This window comes from Lissotriton vulgaris, chromosome 2_2 (genome assembly GCF_964263255.1).
Source record: "Lissotriton vulgaris chromosome 2_2, aLisVul1.2, whole genome shotgun sequence".
Classification (NCBI taxonomy): domain Eukaryota; kingdom Metazoa; phylum Chordata; class Amphibia; order Caudata; family Salamandridae; genus Lissotriton; species Lissotriton vulgaris.
In genome coordinates this window covers 280,017,059-280,033,460 of record NC_141688.1, presented here as the reverse complement: position 1 = coordinate 280,033,460, position 16,402 = coordinate 280,017,059, and the positions used below count along the sequence as shown (strand labels likewise).

Below are 16,402 nucleotides of genomic sequence, written 5' to 3'. Positions count from 1 at the left end.
CAGGCCATAAGAGACTATCAGCCCCTTGGTTTGATCAGTCACTCAAAGTAAAAAAAGGGGAGGTAAGGAGAGCCGAATATAGGTGGCGGAAAGAGTACCGTGACGAGGAACGCTGTAACTACAAAACAGCGAGGAGTTCATATCATGCACTTATCAAACAAGCAAAAATCAAATTTTATACTCCAGCAATAGAAACTGCGAGCAAAAAACAAAAAGCTATTTTTAAGATCGTAAATAGCTTTAATAACCCCAAAACATTAGTGCAAGAAATCCCGCCCTCTGAGTACCTCTGTAACATCATTGCAGACTTCTTCGAGAAAAAAGTACAGGGCTTCACGAAGGATTTTCCAGTCCCTGTCATAGAGTCAGGAGAAGGTAGCTGTATGGAGAACGGTCCTGTGAACCAGTTGGCGATTTTTCGGGCAATCACTTTGGAGGAGTCTCATCGGGCAATACTACCGACCAAATCAGGCTCACCGTTTGATCCATGCCCCCCTGCACTCCTACACTTGATCATTGATGTTGTCAACCCCGCAATTAATGAAATTGTAAATTCATCACTGGCCACAGCCAAAATCCCCTCAGAATGGAAATTAGCTTTGGTTAAACCGCTGCAGAAAAAACAGTTGTCTGACCCAACCACTTTATCCAAATCTCCGACCAATCTCACTGCTCCCCGTATTGTGTAAGATTACGGAGTCTTTCGTAAAAAAAACAAATTACCAAGTTCCTTGAGGATAGCGAGGCTTGGCACCCTAATCAATCAGGCTTTAGAGCACAGCACTCTACCGAATCAGCGCTCCTGTTTACCACTGATACCATTGGTATGGCCCTGGAACAGGGTAAGAAGGCTGTCTTAATCTTATTAGATCTGTCGGCAGCCTTCGACACGGTCTGTCATGCCATCTTGATTGACCGGCTAGCAACATCTGGCATTACTGGTAAGGTCCTGGAATGGATCAAGAGCTTTTTGAGTGGCAGGAGACAAGTGGTCACCCTTGGTGATTTCTGTTCAAAGGAAAAATCACTTACGACGGGATTACCACCAGGGTCTAGTCTGAGCCCTGTCGGGTCGTGTATCAAGAGGGAGAGAGAGGACCAGATAGCTAGCCCGTATCCCCGTATTATATATAATTTAATCAAAAAGTGGCTAGCTGAGGTGGGGGGGAAGGGGGTTGTTTACACAATATTCTAGTTTAAAGGTATTCGTGACTCAGTTTTGTTTTGTCAGACGGTTGTGGCACCTGGTAGGTGTGCTCATGAAGCCCTCACCCACCAACCTAGTTGGTGGCATGCTTCATCATCGGGCCCACCCAGTGACACCTAACGTGTCCCGGGTGTGCTACGACGCCTGGTGACAGCGGAGCAGGTATATCACTGTGTGTGCGGTGAAGAATGTTTTGAATGTGGGTTTAAAACGGCTTGGCGGGGGTCCCAGTACCCGAAGGTAGGACAGACTTTAATACCTGGGCCTCCGTCAGCGGTTAAAAATAAGGCAGGTGGACGTTAGAGGCGAGTTACGACCTCCCACGTCCTTGGTACGTCAACATGTTTCAGCCAATGCCTTATGGATATGCTGGCTTTCTTCAGGACGATTCAGGACGATTAAAAAGTGTGTGTAATTAAAACTAGTGGACGTGTGATACAGACTATGTGTCTACACGCCCTAAAGTGTATCTATGTGTGAGAGGGGGGGATTCCCTTCTCAAGACCACGCTAGTTTTAAGGATTAATTCTTCAAGGTTATTGAAGAGGCAAAGTAGTTGATCAGGATTACTGACCAGAGCTTGCTGTGGACCTGTAGTGCCTTCTTCGCAGAACCGGTCAATACTACCGACCAAATCAGGCTCACCGTTTGATCCATGCCCCCCTGCGCTCCTACACTTGATCACTGATGTTGTCAACCCCGCAATTAATGAAATTGTAAATTCATCACTGGCCACAGCCAAAATCCCCTCAGAATGGAAATTAGCTTCGGTTAAACCGCTGCAGAAAAAACAGTTGTCTGACCCAACCACTTTATCCAATCTCCGACCAATCTCACTGCTCCCCGTATTGTGTAAGATTACGGAGTCTTTCGTAAATAAACAAATTACCAAGTTCCTTGAGGATAGCGAGGCTTGGCACCCTAATCAATCAGGCTTTAGAGCACAGCACTCTACCGAATCAGCGCTCCTGTTTACCACTGATACCATTGGTATGGCCCTGGAACAGGGTAAGAAGGCTCTCTTAATCTTATTAGATCTGTCGGCAGCCTTCGACACGGTCTGTCATGCCATCTTGATTGACCGGCTAGCAACATCTGGCATTACTGGTAAGGTCCTGGAATGGATCAAGAGCTTTTTGAGTGGCAGGAGACAAGTGGTCACCCATGGTGATTTCTGTTCAAAGGAAAAATCACTTACGACGGGATTACCACCAGGGTCTAGTCTGAGCCTGACATTGTTCAATGTGTACACCACCCCTCTCTTCAGGTTGATATCATCATTCGGTATTGACGTAGGCGCATATGCTGATGATACTCAACTGATCCTGGTCCTTGATAAAGATACTCAGCACTGGGAAGAAAACCTGAAAGGTTGCCTGATGGCTACATTCGATTGGATGGGGAAAAACGATTCGAAATGTAACACGGGCAAGACGGAGATCATGCCAATGGGTCCACAAAACAATTTTTTGCCCCCAAACTGTGGTGGCTGGAGAAGGCAGAGATACCGCCTCATACCACCAATTCGGCCCGTAATTTGGGGATCAATTTTGATACCGCCCTGTCTTTCAAGCAACAGGCACTGACAGTAGTAGGGACCTGTTTCGGTATCATCAAGGGATTAAGGAAGTTTTTCGATCTACTTCCTTTGGTGGCTAGGAAAACGGTAACGGTCACCCTTGTGACATCAAGGATAGACTACTGTAACATCCTATACGCAGGGACCAATAAACTTGTCACTCACAAACTACAGATGGTGCAATACGCAGCAGCTAGACTGATGTTGAAATGGCCTAATAGATCATCAGCATCTGCCGCATTAAATACGTTGCACTGGCTACCGATAATCAAAAGGGTCCTGTTCAAGGTCCTGATTATCACCTTTAGAGCCGTCCACTCCCAAGGGCCGAAGTATTTAAGGGGAAAATTCTCTAGGTATTAACCTACGCGTACCTTGCGGTCCTTAAATGCTGATCTGCTGCCTGTTCCAGCCTTCAGACTCAGCACGAGAGGAGGTAAATTACTATAGTTCTAGGGTCAAAAGCCTGGAATACTCTCCCCCCCCCTCATCTTCGGGCACTAGAGCGGGAAGTAGAATTCCGAAAGGCTTTGAAAACTTGGAACTTTAATTTACAGGACACCCGTGCTAGAGCACTAGTTTGATAGCTGGACTAACTACCATAAGCAATTTGACCGTAGTATAGATCTTTTGGTCAACAGTGGCGCCTAGATGCTCCTTGGAGCGACAGCTGCGCGGTACAAATGCACCATTACATTACATTATTGGAATGTAGGAGGACTTGTTGTCCTTTGTTATTATCAATGGTCCTTCAGCCTCTATCAGCCATTCATGCTCTTACTAAATATTTTGTGTTGTCCAGCTGAGCTATAGAATAGCAGGATATAAGCATAGACTTTAGTAACTTAGCCATACTTGGTTTGGTAAGCTCTCAGCTAATGAGTGAATGGCCATAGGCTATGTCTTTGAATCCTTTCCGATTCTTTTACGTCAAGCCAATTAAGAAGTCCTTTATAGAGGCCAGGTATTTGTTTCTCAAATAAAGCTTCAGTAACAAATAAATGATAATCTAAAAACACGTGTTTTGACCTGCTGCTAGGCATTCGTGCTCTGACATTATGGTCTCAATTAATTTGGGTTTTTTGTGATAGCCATTTGACAGCATTGATGCAATCATGAAAAGCTATTTCTGTACTGCAAATACACGAAGTATACAAATAAAAATATATGATTAGAAGGGTGTTAGATCCGAATCTCTTCAGGTAGTGTTTTGTTTAACATTTTGCCTTTTCCTCCTGGGTTTTGCTGATAATCTTGTAGTGGCCATAGGGCTCTGGACACAGTCCCACTGTAAACGCAGTGCAGAAGTGTGCACTCCCTTCCTACACATGGTAGGTAGTGGTGCTTACACGATGTTTTGAAATATGTGTCAAGCCTAACATTGAAGCTCTGTGGGTGCGCTCTTGCACCTATGGTGTTTTTATACATATTTCCAGCTTCCCGTTATATCACATACAAGACCAAATCCACAGGAGCTGACGATGGTCTCAACGACCCACCATCTCAACTGCCACCCAAAAAATCTTCTAGGGTCTCTGCTAAAGAGGAGAGAAAGGGGTAGTGGAAAAGAGAGAGAGATAGCCTTCGTGTTGAGCACTGGAGTCCTCTCTAACTTCGGAACCAATTGATTGAGCGTGTTCTAGAACTGCATCTACAAAGGGAGACAAAGACCATGAACATACAATTCCTTTATGAATCTAACTCTTTAGGATCAAAACTCTCTGTTAATTACCCTCTTGATCCTAGGCTATTGTTCCTCTCTCGTATTAGTCTGAATAGTCGTGGACTTTTCTTTTATACAGCATCCTTCTATCTGATAACTCAATGTTGCTTTACTTTGTAGTCAGTAATTCTGCATTTAATGTTCTATTGACATTTTGTTTCATCAATAGTGATAAATTAATCGTTATCTCTCTTCCTCTTACTGCATTTCACAAAGGTACCTTACAGTCACATTTTTAATACGTTAAATTGTGCTATACCTTATATTCCATAGATGAACTGCCTCAATACGGCTTACCGCTAGTCAAAATACCTTTAGAGGAGATGGGAAGGACACTGAAAGTTGTGTCACCCAGGGTGAAGCACAACGCGTTACCTCAATTCTTTATGCTTCGGCACTGCAGTAATCTCACTGTCGTCAAATTCTCCCTCGTTGCGCATGCGCTTGCTTGAGACACTTGAACTCTAGTACAACTCTGGACTAAGATGCTACTTGCGTCACTGAAACTCGTTTCCTCACAGAATTCACCATGCGCAGAGAGGAGACACTATGTCTTCTACAGGAGTTCAGTTTAAGTGCGCAGTTCCTACTTGGAACATGCTCATTGGCTCTCTCCTGCTTGCGAGTCCAAAAACACTAGTTCCTGAGTTTTAACGGTTTCTGCCAGTGGCGGCCATTTTCCGGCAAGAATCTTTTAATATCCTCATACATTGCCTTACTATAAGTTTTGTGACTAAATGTATTTTTCTCCATCGTGGATAACTTGTTATGTTCCTAAAATGCTGGCTCCTTTTCTTTGTCATACCCATTAGACTTGCTACCGCTACTGTAGTCCTGACACATTACAAGCCTGGGTGTGTGCCATTGCACTTAAGCTCAGGCTTGCTTTGCTAAATCACTAGCCAGTCCAGAGGTGACCTTTTACTGCAACTAAAGCCCCCATATGTTTAGTCCTGAGGGGTGATGCTAGTGGTAGGTGAAAGGCAGGGCAGGTACACAACTACCTCTGCCTTCACAGGCACACTCCAGAGTATCTACTGGTGACATACTTCAGCAAGGTAGAGTAACACTAGTTGGGAAGTGGGACTGGAGAACCTGGTACTATATGGTGCACACTGCCTGAGGACTCTGTTGTGCACAAGGAGGATTAACGCCAATGAAAGAAACTACACACCCTTTCTGAATTGTGGCTGGCCTGTGCTGACTACATGTTGCTGTGTGGCACTCTGCAGTTTTCCCTCCAAGGGCTTGTTGGCTTGCCCGCTCTTCTCTGGTGGAGGTCTCAGGTACATCAAAGACTTCCTCCAAGGAACCCACACAGTCTACTTTTGGCACCTGGAGATTGGTGCCCTCTTAACTGCCTTACCCTGAGAACCATCCCAAACTCTATAGTGCAGAGAGCCTAAGTATACCCGAGACTGCCACTCAATATGCCTGACCTTAAGATAGACGCCCGGGGTCATAACTCGCCTGAATCCACTTCGGTGAGTCACTCACTATTAGAATAGTTTCCTCCGCTCCTGAATCTTGCCTCGCGGCCTCATCATCAATGTGACAAAAGCCCACGCACCTTCATGGCTAGCAGCCACCCTTCCTACTGTGCCAGATCCTAAGTTGTTCGCCAGAGGCACATTACTTACAACATCTAACTCCCCACACAGGTGAATATCTAACTGGGGATCACACAGTGGTGATCCCAGCAAACTCCACCGCCCTCACCTCAATCTGCCGCCACTCCAGAGTCTGCTCTCTACAACTAGCCCATCTCTATATTAAGGACAGCTCTGGAAAAACTTACCCACCTTTCCTAAAGGGAGTTGGCATCCCTTCCTACCTAGACACAATGCCTTCCGCCATGTCAGCCCATACCATCCCCTTTTCTGCGAAGCACTTAAAACCGCACAGCTCAAACTCCTTCTTGATCAGTTTCCCACCTAACCACTCACCCAAAGCGGAAAAAACTGTAAGCAAAAACTGATCAGACAACATCCTGAATCACTATTCGCGGACATTTACCGCTGCTCCTCCAAAGGACAAGTAAAAAAGGATCTAATTTTCTACATCGAAAGACCCGAAATATGGTACTCCATTCTCAGATCGCAGCTCAATATCTCCAAAACAACTTACACTTCACATAGCTGCAAACTGACATTATCAGCTCCAAACCGCACTATGCATACTGGTAACACCACTGTGACCATCTAGTCCAACGGCTCAGTCCTGATGCAAGCCAACAACAACTCCCGGATGACTACTCGAAGGCTTCCATCTAATTCCTCCTGGACCGGCTCTTCTAAGTTCACCAGCGCCAAGATGCTCCCTCCGGAGCGAACGTCGCGCTCTACAAATACCCCACAAATATCACAAAAATATCACAACAATCTAGAGTCCTTTGACGCCCTCTTTCCATTCCTCTGGACTGCCCCCTCTCACGCCCTCCCCCCTTCCCGCCCCTACTCCTCCCCCGAAGAAGCGGACCCGCCATTAGAACTCACCTACCACTCTGTTGCTCCCTAGTAACTACACCCGCCCTTCACCACGCGACCTCACCCTCACCATTACCAGAGAGAACAAGACCCCACAACTCCCCCTCCCGGCTTTTACCCCCACCCGCCACCTCCCCTCCACCCCAACCCACCTCGAACAACCTCTACACACAATCTCTGACTCCCAACCACCTCCCCATACCCAGCTGCAATAAAACACCGACACCCAACACCACCCTACACAACCCTGCACTCATGGCCTCGCCCAGAACCCACACTGTCAACACACCCACAAAAAAGCAACCCAACAATGAGGACTCTTCCCCCCAGGTCTAACAAAAGCGCCCAGAATACCCACACCGAGTTAGATACTGGGCAGCGGCTCACCCTGCTTGACACCCAGAGGGCAACTATAATCCAGGGTTTTAGCGAAATCCTATCCTACCTCGTCCGCCCCATCAGCCTCCTCATATACCCTCCCTCCCCACCTGTACACAAAAAGGTCCTCCAAGGCCCTTCACCAGAGATTGATCTCTATTCCTCTCTCCAAGCAGACACAGAGACCCAAAAGAACTAGAGCTGCAATGTCTGAGAGTGAAGCGGCAGACCTCGCCTCCTCGTACGAGAACCCTATTACTGTCATCCTCCAATACAAAATCCTGGTGATCACTGAACTTGGAAAAGACCAGGCCCTTCCGAAATCCCCCAGATCCCCAGCCACCCGCACTATCATACCCACTGCCCCACGAGCGAAGAAACTCAAAAACCCAAAACAGAGATGACCTCCGCCAACTACATGCTACCTTATCTACCACCCCCCCCCCCCCCCCCCCCAGGCAACACCACCACATTCACTGAACACCTGTCTGACCTGATTGCCCACTGCTCTCTCCGAGATGCGAACAATTTGATTCTGGGCGACCTCAACCTACACTGGAATGAAGAAAATAACCTGCTAATCCAGAACCTTAATGAGCTGCCTCACAACAACCTTACCCAACACTGCACAGAGGAAACTCACAGCAAAGGAGCAATCCTAGATGTCAATAGCACCAAACGCGACACAATCACGATAAACCACACCCTGCCTGTGGATTGGTGAGATCACCACTTAATCCTCTTCCACCTCACTCAACCGATCACTCTCCAATCCCCCACCCAAGACCTTCCCAAATGGACCAGAAACCTCAATCAGATCAACATGACTGACCTCGTAGAAAGGGTTAACTCTTTCCTCACCACCTTCCCGAATGATGTCTCCACCACAGAATTCACTGCCCGCTACAACACAACCTTGACATCCATTCTAGACCAAGTAGCCCCCCCCCCCAAACTAAAAAAAAAAACAGGAACATCCCTTCTAGATCCTGGTTCAATACGGACATTAATTACGAAAGGAGATAACTTAGAGCTACAGAAAGACTATGGAGGAGCCAGCCCTCCATAAGCCTACTCGAACAACTCAAAGCAGCCCAAAGGAAGTACAAAAAACACATCAACAGCGAAAATCCCCCTTTTTCTGCTCTGCTTTGGACAATGCAAAAAACAGGCCCAACAAACTGTTTAAAATCATCAAGCAACAAGCAACAAACCTCCAACCCCCTCAAATCCTCAATGCAGGCCTCCAATGAATTGTGCAAAAACTTCGCCAACTTCTTCAAAGAAAAAATCACAATGATTGAGCTCCCACTAGACATCAACGTCAACCCTGCCTGCAAAAGCCAATCCCCAATGACAATTGACAGCACGTGCATGCACCCCATGAAAACCATGTACCCATATGCAGATTTCAGGGGTGCAACAGGGTGTCCTTTTGACACCCTGGCACCCTAGAAATTGCAATCTCAATTTGCGATTCTCTAATTGAGATTGTCTTCCTATTCATTCCTATGGGCCTGTAGACCCATAGGAATGAATAGGGAGGTATTCCTTAATTGCAACCCGCAATTTGCGAGTCGCAATTACGGAATGTTAAGAAATCACAGTTTTTTTAGTGATTTCTTCATGCATAGCTTTTTGCTATTCCTTATTAGCTAATCCGTTTTTTTATCGCTAATAAGGAATCGCAAAACGGACGCTTGATGCATCTGGGGGTAAATGAGTTGAGGAATCCAAAGCCACATTTACTAGTTGCAAACCATATGATTTACCAAATCACAGAGTTTGCAACCACTAAATGTGTTCATACATCAGCCCTTTTTTCTTCTGTCTTACGGATGGTAGTGGCTGCAAAATTACAGCCAAAGAGTGACCCTGTTTTAGATTAAAATGGAGGAACATGAATACCTTTTACTCAGTCTTTTAATGCCAGATAGAAGGGTGAAAGGTATATGAATGTTTTATACGTCTGGTCTTAGAGAAAGATTTAGTTGGTTTGCCAAGTTTTTGTTTTTCACACACATCTTATATAATATACAAAGAGAGAAGGTCATTGGGACTACATACAGAGGTCTGTTATATTGCCCTTCGCTTTACCATTGGCTTCCTTTACTATGAGTGACAGCACAAAGTATGCACATTGTTTATATATGCCTAAAAAAGTTACTTTCTCATCAGTATCATCAATAACAGAGTAAGAGTGTGCTTTTTGTATTATTTATTTTAATGTTATCCTCAAATAGAGGTTATGTATTTTCTTTGTACTGTGTCAGTTCCATTATTTTTCTGTCTCCTTTTCATATTTGTTGTTTTAAAGTGATAAAGTGACGTTAAAGCGTTATAGTGGCGTGTGATTTGATTCTTTGCTTAGGACATGATCTACTCTTGTCTTATTCAGAAACAACAATAATAATATTTTAGAAATAACATGGCAAAGCTGAAAGGCTTAACACTTTTTTATTTAGCCAAATCACTGAATGTTTCTATATGTAAAACTTTTTATGCAAGCACATTTGTGTGATGGCATTTTTGCAATAAAAAATGTTTTAAAATCCTCACACATCGGCCCTGATTCACAGAACTAACTTAAGACTAAATCCTAAACTTACTACCATTTTGGTATTCACAGGAGGCACTTACTCATTTTGGTATTCACAGAAGACACTTACTCATTTGATATTCACAGAAGGCACTTACTCATCAATGAGTAAGTGCCTTCTGTAAATACCGAAATGAGCAAGTGCCTTCTGTGAATACCAAAATGAGTAAGTGCCTCTTGTGAATACCAAAATGGTAGTAAGTGTAGGATTTTGTCTTAACCCCTTCGCTGCGGGGCTATCTCCCCCGTGCGCAAGGAGAAAAGGGGCGGCGCGCGGCGGTGCGGTGCTTGTGATGAGCTCGGCACGTCAGGCTGCGCGGTGGCACTGTGCTCATGACGAGCTGAGCTCGTCATGACCACGCCCGTTTAGTGGAACGCCCAGCACAGCAAGGGAATTATCCCCGCATGGGCATTCCACGGCCATTATGACGAGCGCAGCTCGTCATGAGCACAGCGCCACAGTGCCTCATGACGAGCTGAGCTCATCATGAGCACCGATGTGGTAAAAGTAGTTCTGTGAATCGGGCCCTAAGTTACCAAGGCCAGACATTTTAACATTGCCAATACCTGTCTTTCCTCCTAACAATGGAATTGAAAGAGGCCACAGTTATAGCCGGGTATAATGGCTCAATGGGTTAATGCCTTCACTGCAGGGATAAGTCTGTGACTTTGTGTCCACACAGCCTTCATTCTCTTGAGGCTGATAAAAAGAATTCCATTATGATGGGTAGCGATAACTCTGTCACTGAGCACCAAGAAACCAATAAGTGCTTTACAAACTCACATGTTATATTTACGTCACGTTAAGGAGGGATAGACGACCGTAACCGAAGCAGTAACAACTTTTGTCAATATGTCTGTAGCGTGTTTTCATCACATGGGCAGGGGGCAGTCAAAGTTAGTTTAAGCTGAAACTTGGGTGATCAAAGCTGGGTTCAAACCAAAGGCAAGGTCATCATTTCAGGATGTTGTCCCTTTAAGGGTAACATGAAAAGATTTTCAACACCAACTGATATCCATCAATTTATCAACTACTAATTGTTCTCTGCTTTCCCTTTGAAACAGAGAGGACAGTATTAGCAGTACAAAACATCTGCTGGTCTCACTATTCTAAACAATTTTTTTACTGAGTAGTACTTATTCAAACTTTTTACACCTAAGTAAGGGGAATCACTGATATTTGGAAACAGATTATCCCCATGGACCTAGTCAGCTCTATACAACCCAGAGTTTGTGGGGGGGCAACACAGACCCCTCCTACCAGTAATAAACAGTGGAGTATACCAAGGAAGAAAGTGGAGCAACATCTGGAATAATGGGCAGTGAAAACAGTTATCCTTAGTGAGTGCAACAAAGGGGTGAACGCATCTACTTTGTCGTACCGAAGAAGTCCTGAGGCTGATGTTCTAGCTTCATCCTAAGGAAATTAAACCAATACATAAGGAAGCCATGTTGTTGTAGAGTGATTCTAAAGAGCTGGATTTCAGCTCTGAAACAAGGTGATGTTTTTTTCCAGTCGATCTGGAGGAAAAGTCTCATTTAATTTCCCGATTTACCTAAAGAACTGTAAGTCTGAATTAAGTCCTTGCATTCAGTGCACTGCCAAGAGTTTTTATCAATGTCTGGTGCTATTTAAGGCCAACCTAAGACAAGATAAGCAATACGTGTACCCTATTTGTATATATAACTACTAGGAGGAGCTTCAGTACTTGTGCACAGCCGGAGTTCCAGACAGAGCTGAGCCTCTCAGTGGGCTAGCCATGACTCTATTGAAATATCTACAGTTCTTAGGGATACATCTGGATGGTGAACACAGACTTGTGAAACCCAGAAGGGGATAGGATATTTTCCAACCTGAGGATCTCCAGAAGATGTTTAACTTCTTCACTGTAGGGGTCTCTGTCCGCTACTATGCTCAATGCCTTTTCAGATGTTTGCGCTGATCTTGTGCAACCATGTCCGGAACATTACGGGTGTGCATGTATGTCATAAGGGTATACAGGGAAAAGGTTTATGATATATTCACTGAAAAAACTGAGGTTAAAATAAAGTTATAGTTGATGAAGAAGTCAATTTGAACATAATATAATAAACTAGAAAAAAACCACTAAAATTCAACAGTTATTGTTAACTTAAGTGATGCTATCGGTGATGTCATAGAAAATGTCTTGAGTAATGTAGTATGTGAGGTCATAAGCAGTCAAAGTTACAGTTACTTCAGTAAACTATAATGTTTTCTTGGCCCCCGCTTGACGGATCAGCACAAAATGTTCCAGGAAGAAGTTGGGGTGAATGCCAAAGCTGTATTAATGGCATTGTTAAGGGTAGTTGGAGTCCTATATTTCTACCAGGATGCTACATGGGTTCTCATCTCTTTTAAGCCATAACGTAAACTGCCAATTATATCTTTAGAATGTTGTCCCTTTTTAGATTGCACCAGTAATATATGGCCCGATTCACAGAACTAACTTAAGACAAAATCCTAAACTTACTACCATTTACTCATTTTGGTATTCACAGAAGCCATTTACTCATTGATGTGTAAGTGCCTTCTGTGAATACCAAAATGGTAGTGAGTTTAGGATTATGTCTAAAGTTAGTTCTGTGAATCGAGCCCACTGTGTACTGACCTCATTACGTAAGATTAAACACATATATCCCAAAGATACCATTGGGATTTACCGATGCAATAGGATTCCCCTAACCTTACTCCCAGAAAGTAGAAGGTCCAGTCGAGTGACAAATACATTTGGTTAAACACTGTTTTCATTGTTTATATCCAGACTGCTCTCCTTGCTTTTATGTTGACAGTAGTTATAGAGGGAATATCCTTGTCACCTACCATCATTTCTTATCTTTGCTTTTATTTTGTTGTTGACCTGACAGTACCTACAGACGGTCACATTTGAAGAGGAAGTTAAGTTGTGGAGACGTTTCCTGGATAACAAAGTCTTTCTCTTATATGGAAAGTCATTTGAGTGCTGTGAACCGGGCTGGTTTCGGTTCATATTTGCCGACAAAATTCATCGTTTACAATTAGGTGGGTGTCTTGGCCTGTTCCTATAGTCTTTTCTTGCAGACTGTTTTTCTACTTCTTCTGAGCCTTGTTGAATTTTCTTTGTCCTTCTGGTCATAACTTCTAGAATACCTCCTGTCCTATTCATGTACCCTTCCTTCATCACTGTGAGGGAATCAAGTGCCTGTAATCTGTATACCAGTGGATGACTAGGTTTGAGTACATGACCTCATCAGGACCTTAACATAATGCTACTGCTTAGTGTACAAAAAGTGAGAAAAATAAATGAAATTCATATCACCCAATTTGTGGGGAATACACTCTCCACCTCACCTGGCTGCAGCTCAGGTATAAATGGAGCACCGCTCTGTCCGTCGGTACTCCGGACGTCCGTCTGGGCTGTCTTCGTGGGAGGTATGAATTTCATTTATTTTTCTCACTTTTTGTACACTAAGCAGTAGCATTATGTTAAGGTCCTGATGAAGCAGGAAGAGATCGTTTGACTCTACACCAACTGCAGAAACATGTCGACCTACAATCCATCTTAGTAGTCATTTGTTGAACACTACTTTGCTCTGTTTTTAGCCTTGGGTGTGGATAGGATTCTATTAAAATTGTCCCCTTCCACTTCCACAACCCAATCTTACTCACTCATTTTGCACTTAGCACCACTATCATTTAAGTTTCGCACTGCTAGTCAGACTACTCCCTGATGCCACTCAATTTGCCACTACATCCTAGTTTCCTTTCACCAGATTAGGCTACAGTCTACCTAATCTACAGTGGATGTTTACCACTTCCTTCGGGTGAAGGTTCCCAAATGATGTAGGGCGGTACAGGATGGGTATCTGATGGGAAAAATTATTTTTCACCACGAATTACTCCTTGTGGATTTCGTGACTGTATACTTGATTTGATCACACAGATTTTAGATAGTTCTACCTTATCTGACCCATTGCTATTCCATTTATTAGTTTGCTATACGTTAGGGATGATAGCAATGCATGGTCATTAAATATTCCCTTCTGACCCTTCTTATGTATATAAGCTTCATGATAGCTGCCATATAAAATATGGCTATAAATGCCACTAGTAATCTGTTTTAATAATGTTTTGTTTAAATTGGTCGATGAAAATCATCTTTGCCAATTGGGGATTTCTTGATGTTGGTTCCGGAATGGATGCTTTTTGTTTATAAGTGCATCTCCCTAGAATATTGTGAAATTGTGTCGAATTTTTAAGCTGGTCCAAATGATATCTAATTCTCCGTTTTTCGGTGTAACACAAGCCTCTGGTTAACCGCAGGTAAAGGTCCCATTAATGGTGCCGCACTGTAGACCAGGATTGTGACTGCAGTGCGGTATGGTTGAAAATCTTGTAAAATGGCATGTAGAACTTTCTAAGCTGCTGCATCCACTCTGTTTTACCCATAGGAATGCAGAGGATCCGTAAAGTGTTGGTGGCGATAGAAGGCGAGATGGCGGCAAAAGGAAGGAGTCAGCTGGACCAGGCAGAGCCAGATGGAAAGGCAGACAGCATCTACATCTCCAGCCACCAAGCCTAACCTGGGCAACCTGATTGGTTTTTTGCAGCAGCAGATGCGATCCTCAGGCAGACTTCAAAAGAATACAGTGGAACAGTTCGCTCAGGAGAACCCTGTGGTCTTTGATGTGTGTGTCAGGTTAATGGGCAAGCACTAGGCTCTGGACTGATCATGTGCACCAGCTTCGTTTCTTTTTTTTTTTTTAATATTTTTTATTGAGGTTTTTTTGTCCATTTTACCCCCTAAACCGAGGGCAAGAAGCACAACATAACATGTAAATGAATTTGCTTTGTACATACACAATTGAGGAATAAATTCATGAATCCCAAAGATATATAAACAAGGGCCAGGGTATAATAGAAAATCAGAAAGTTATAACATAAATACATTGTAGCTAGTACATCTTATCTCAATAATTGTTAACATTGATCATCAATACGTCTCTATATACAGTTCAATATCCTAAATCAATTATCCTAAATCTCATCTTTCCATCTAGTTATTGGTTCCCATATTTTCAATCCCAGTTTCCTCCCTTTCTTTCCCCTTCTAGCATAGATTGCTTTTTCCAAATTATATATATTTAAAATCCTTGCCAACCATTGTTGATATGTCGATGGTATTGGGTCCAGCCAAGCTGATGCAATACATAACCTTAATATTGCCATGGCCACAAAAATAAAATAACGTTCTTCCACCTGTATACCGTCGGAGGTTACACCCAACAAGATTAAAGTGGGGGTTAAATTAACTGTTATTCTCAACGCCTTTTGCATATAAGTCTCTATTTCATTCAGAATTGTAGATAATGATGGGCATGTTGCAAAAACATGTATAATATCAGCTTGCAGGCTTCCACATCTTGCACAATTAATACCAGTTGTAGCTCCCCATTGAGCAATTTTTGCCGGAGTATAATACAGGTGATACAATGTCTTGTAGTGTTGCGCCTGGAAAGCTGTAGAACACAAAACATTCTGACCCAACTCTAATGATATATTAAAGCAATCTATTTCAGCATCTAATTTAGTTGCCCAGCTTTCCCCCCATTTCTCCAAGTCATCTTGTTTTGATTCTATTAATTCATAGTAAAACCTTTTAATACTACAATCAATTTCTTCCTGTACCAGCTCCAAAATATTGTTTTTCTCAACTCCGGCAGTTCCCCCTCTTTTATTTAACAAAAAACGTCTTACTTGAAGGTACTTAAAAAAATACCTTGTTTCTATCCCATATTTTGCTTGAATCTCTGAGAACTGCATGAGACCATCAGATCCCATCATATCTCCAATTTTAATAATTCCCTTTTGTACCCAAACCGTGAATGCTAGATCGGAAAATTTGAATTATTCTTCATTCTTGTGTATCTATTATTTTTACCTAAGCCATATCTCTTACTGAAGGCTTTCCAGATATTGTATGCTGCCATATGTGTCTTGAAACGAGTTCTCTTATAGTATGCAGAATCAAAATATCAAGTACATTGTTAATATCTTCTCCCAGCAGGAGACCAAATTTTGCCAGGGTTCCTAACTCATCATCCCCCTCCATTTCTGCACCGCCAATTAAACCCACCATATTTTGCAAGGCGGCGGCCCAATAATATAGTTTCAAATCTGGTAGTGCCCATCCTCCTCGTTGTCTTGGGAGTGCCATGAAACGTAGTGCTCTTCTGGTCTTTCCTTTGGACCATATAAACCTAGTAATCATGTCTTCTAGCTTTTTAAACCAGGAGTTGTCAAACATCAGTGGGATTGCCCTAAATATATATAGAAACTTTGGTAACACTAGCATCTTGATAATGTTTATTCCGCCAACTAAAGAGAGGTGGAGGTTATGCAGTCTGTATAAATCCCTTCGAACCTTAGCTA

At 43.3% G+C, this 16,402-nt stretch overlaps 1 protein-coding gene across 1 annotated transcript in view; it reads left to right on the top strand.

Moving 5' to 3' along the window:
• LOC147729309 (1-aminocyclopropane-1-carboxylate synthase-like protein 1) overlaps window positions 1-14,552 on the top strand; it is a 302,308-nt gene extending 287,756 nt beyond the window's left edge. Inside the window, exons 13-14 of the mRNA XM_086959912.1 lie at window positions 12,859-13,012; window positions 14,422-14,552. Of these exons, the coding sequence (XP_086816038.1) occupies window positions 12,859-13,012; window positions 14,422-14,552 (285 nt within the window). The remainder of the gene's footprint in view (window positions 1-12,858; window positions 13,013-14,421) is intronic.
• The last annotated feature ends 1,850 nt before the right edge of the window (window positions 14,553-16,402 follow it).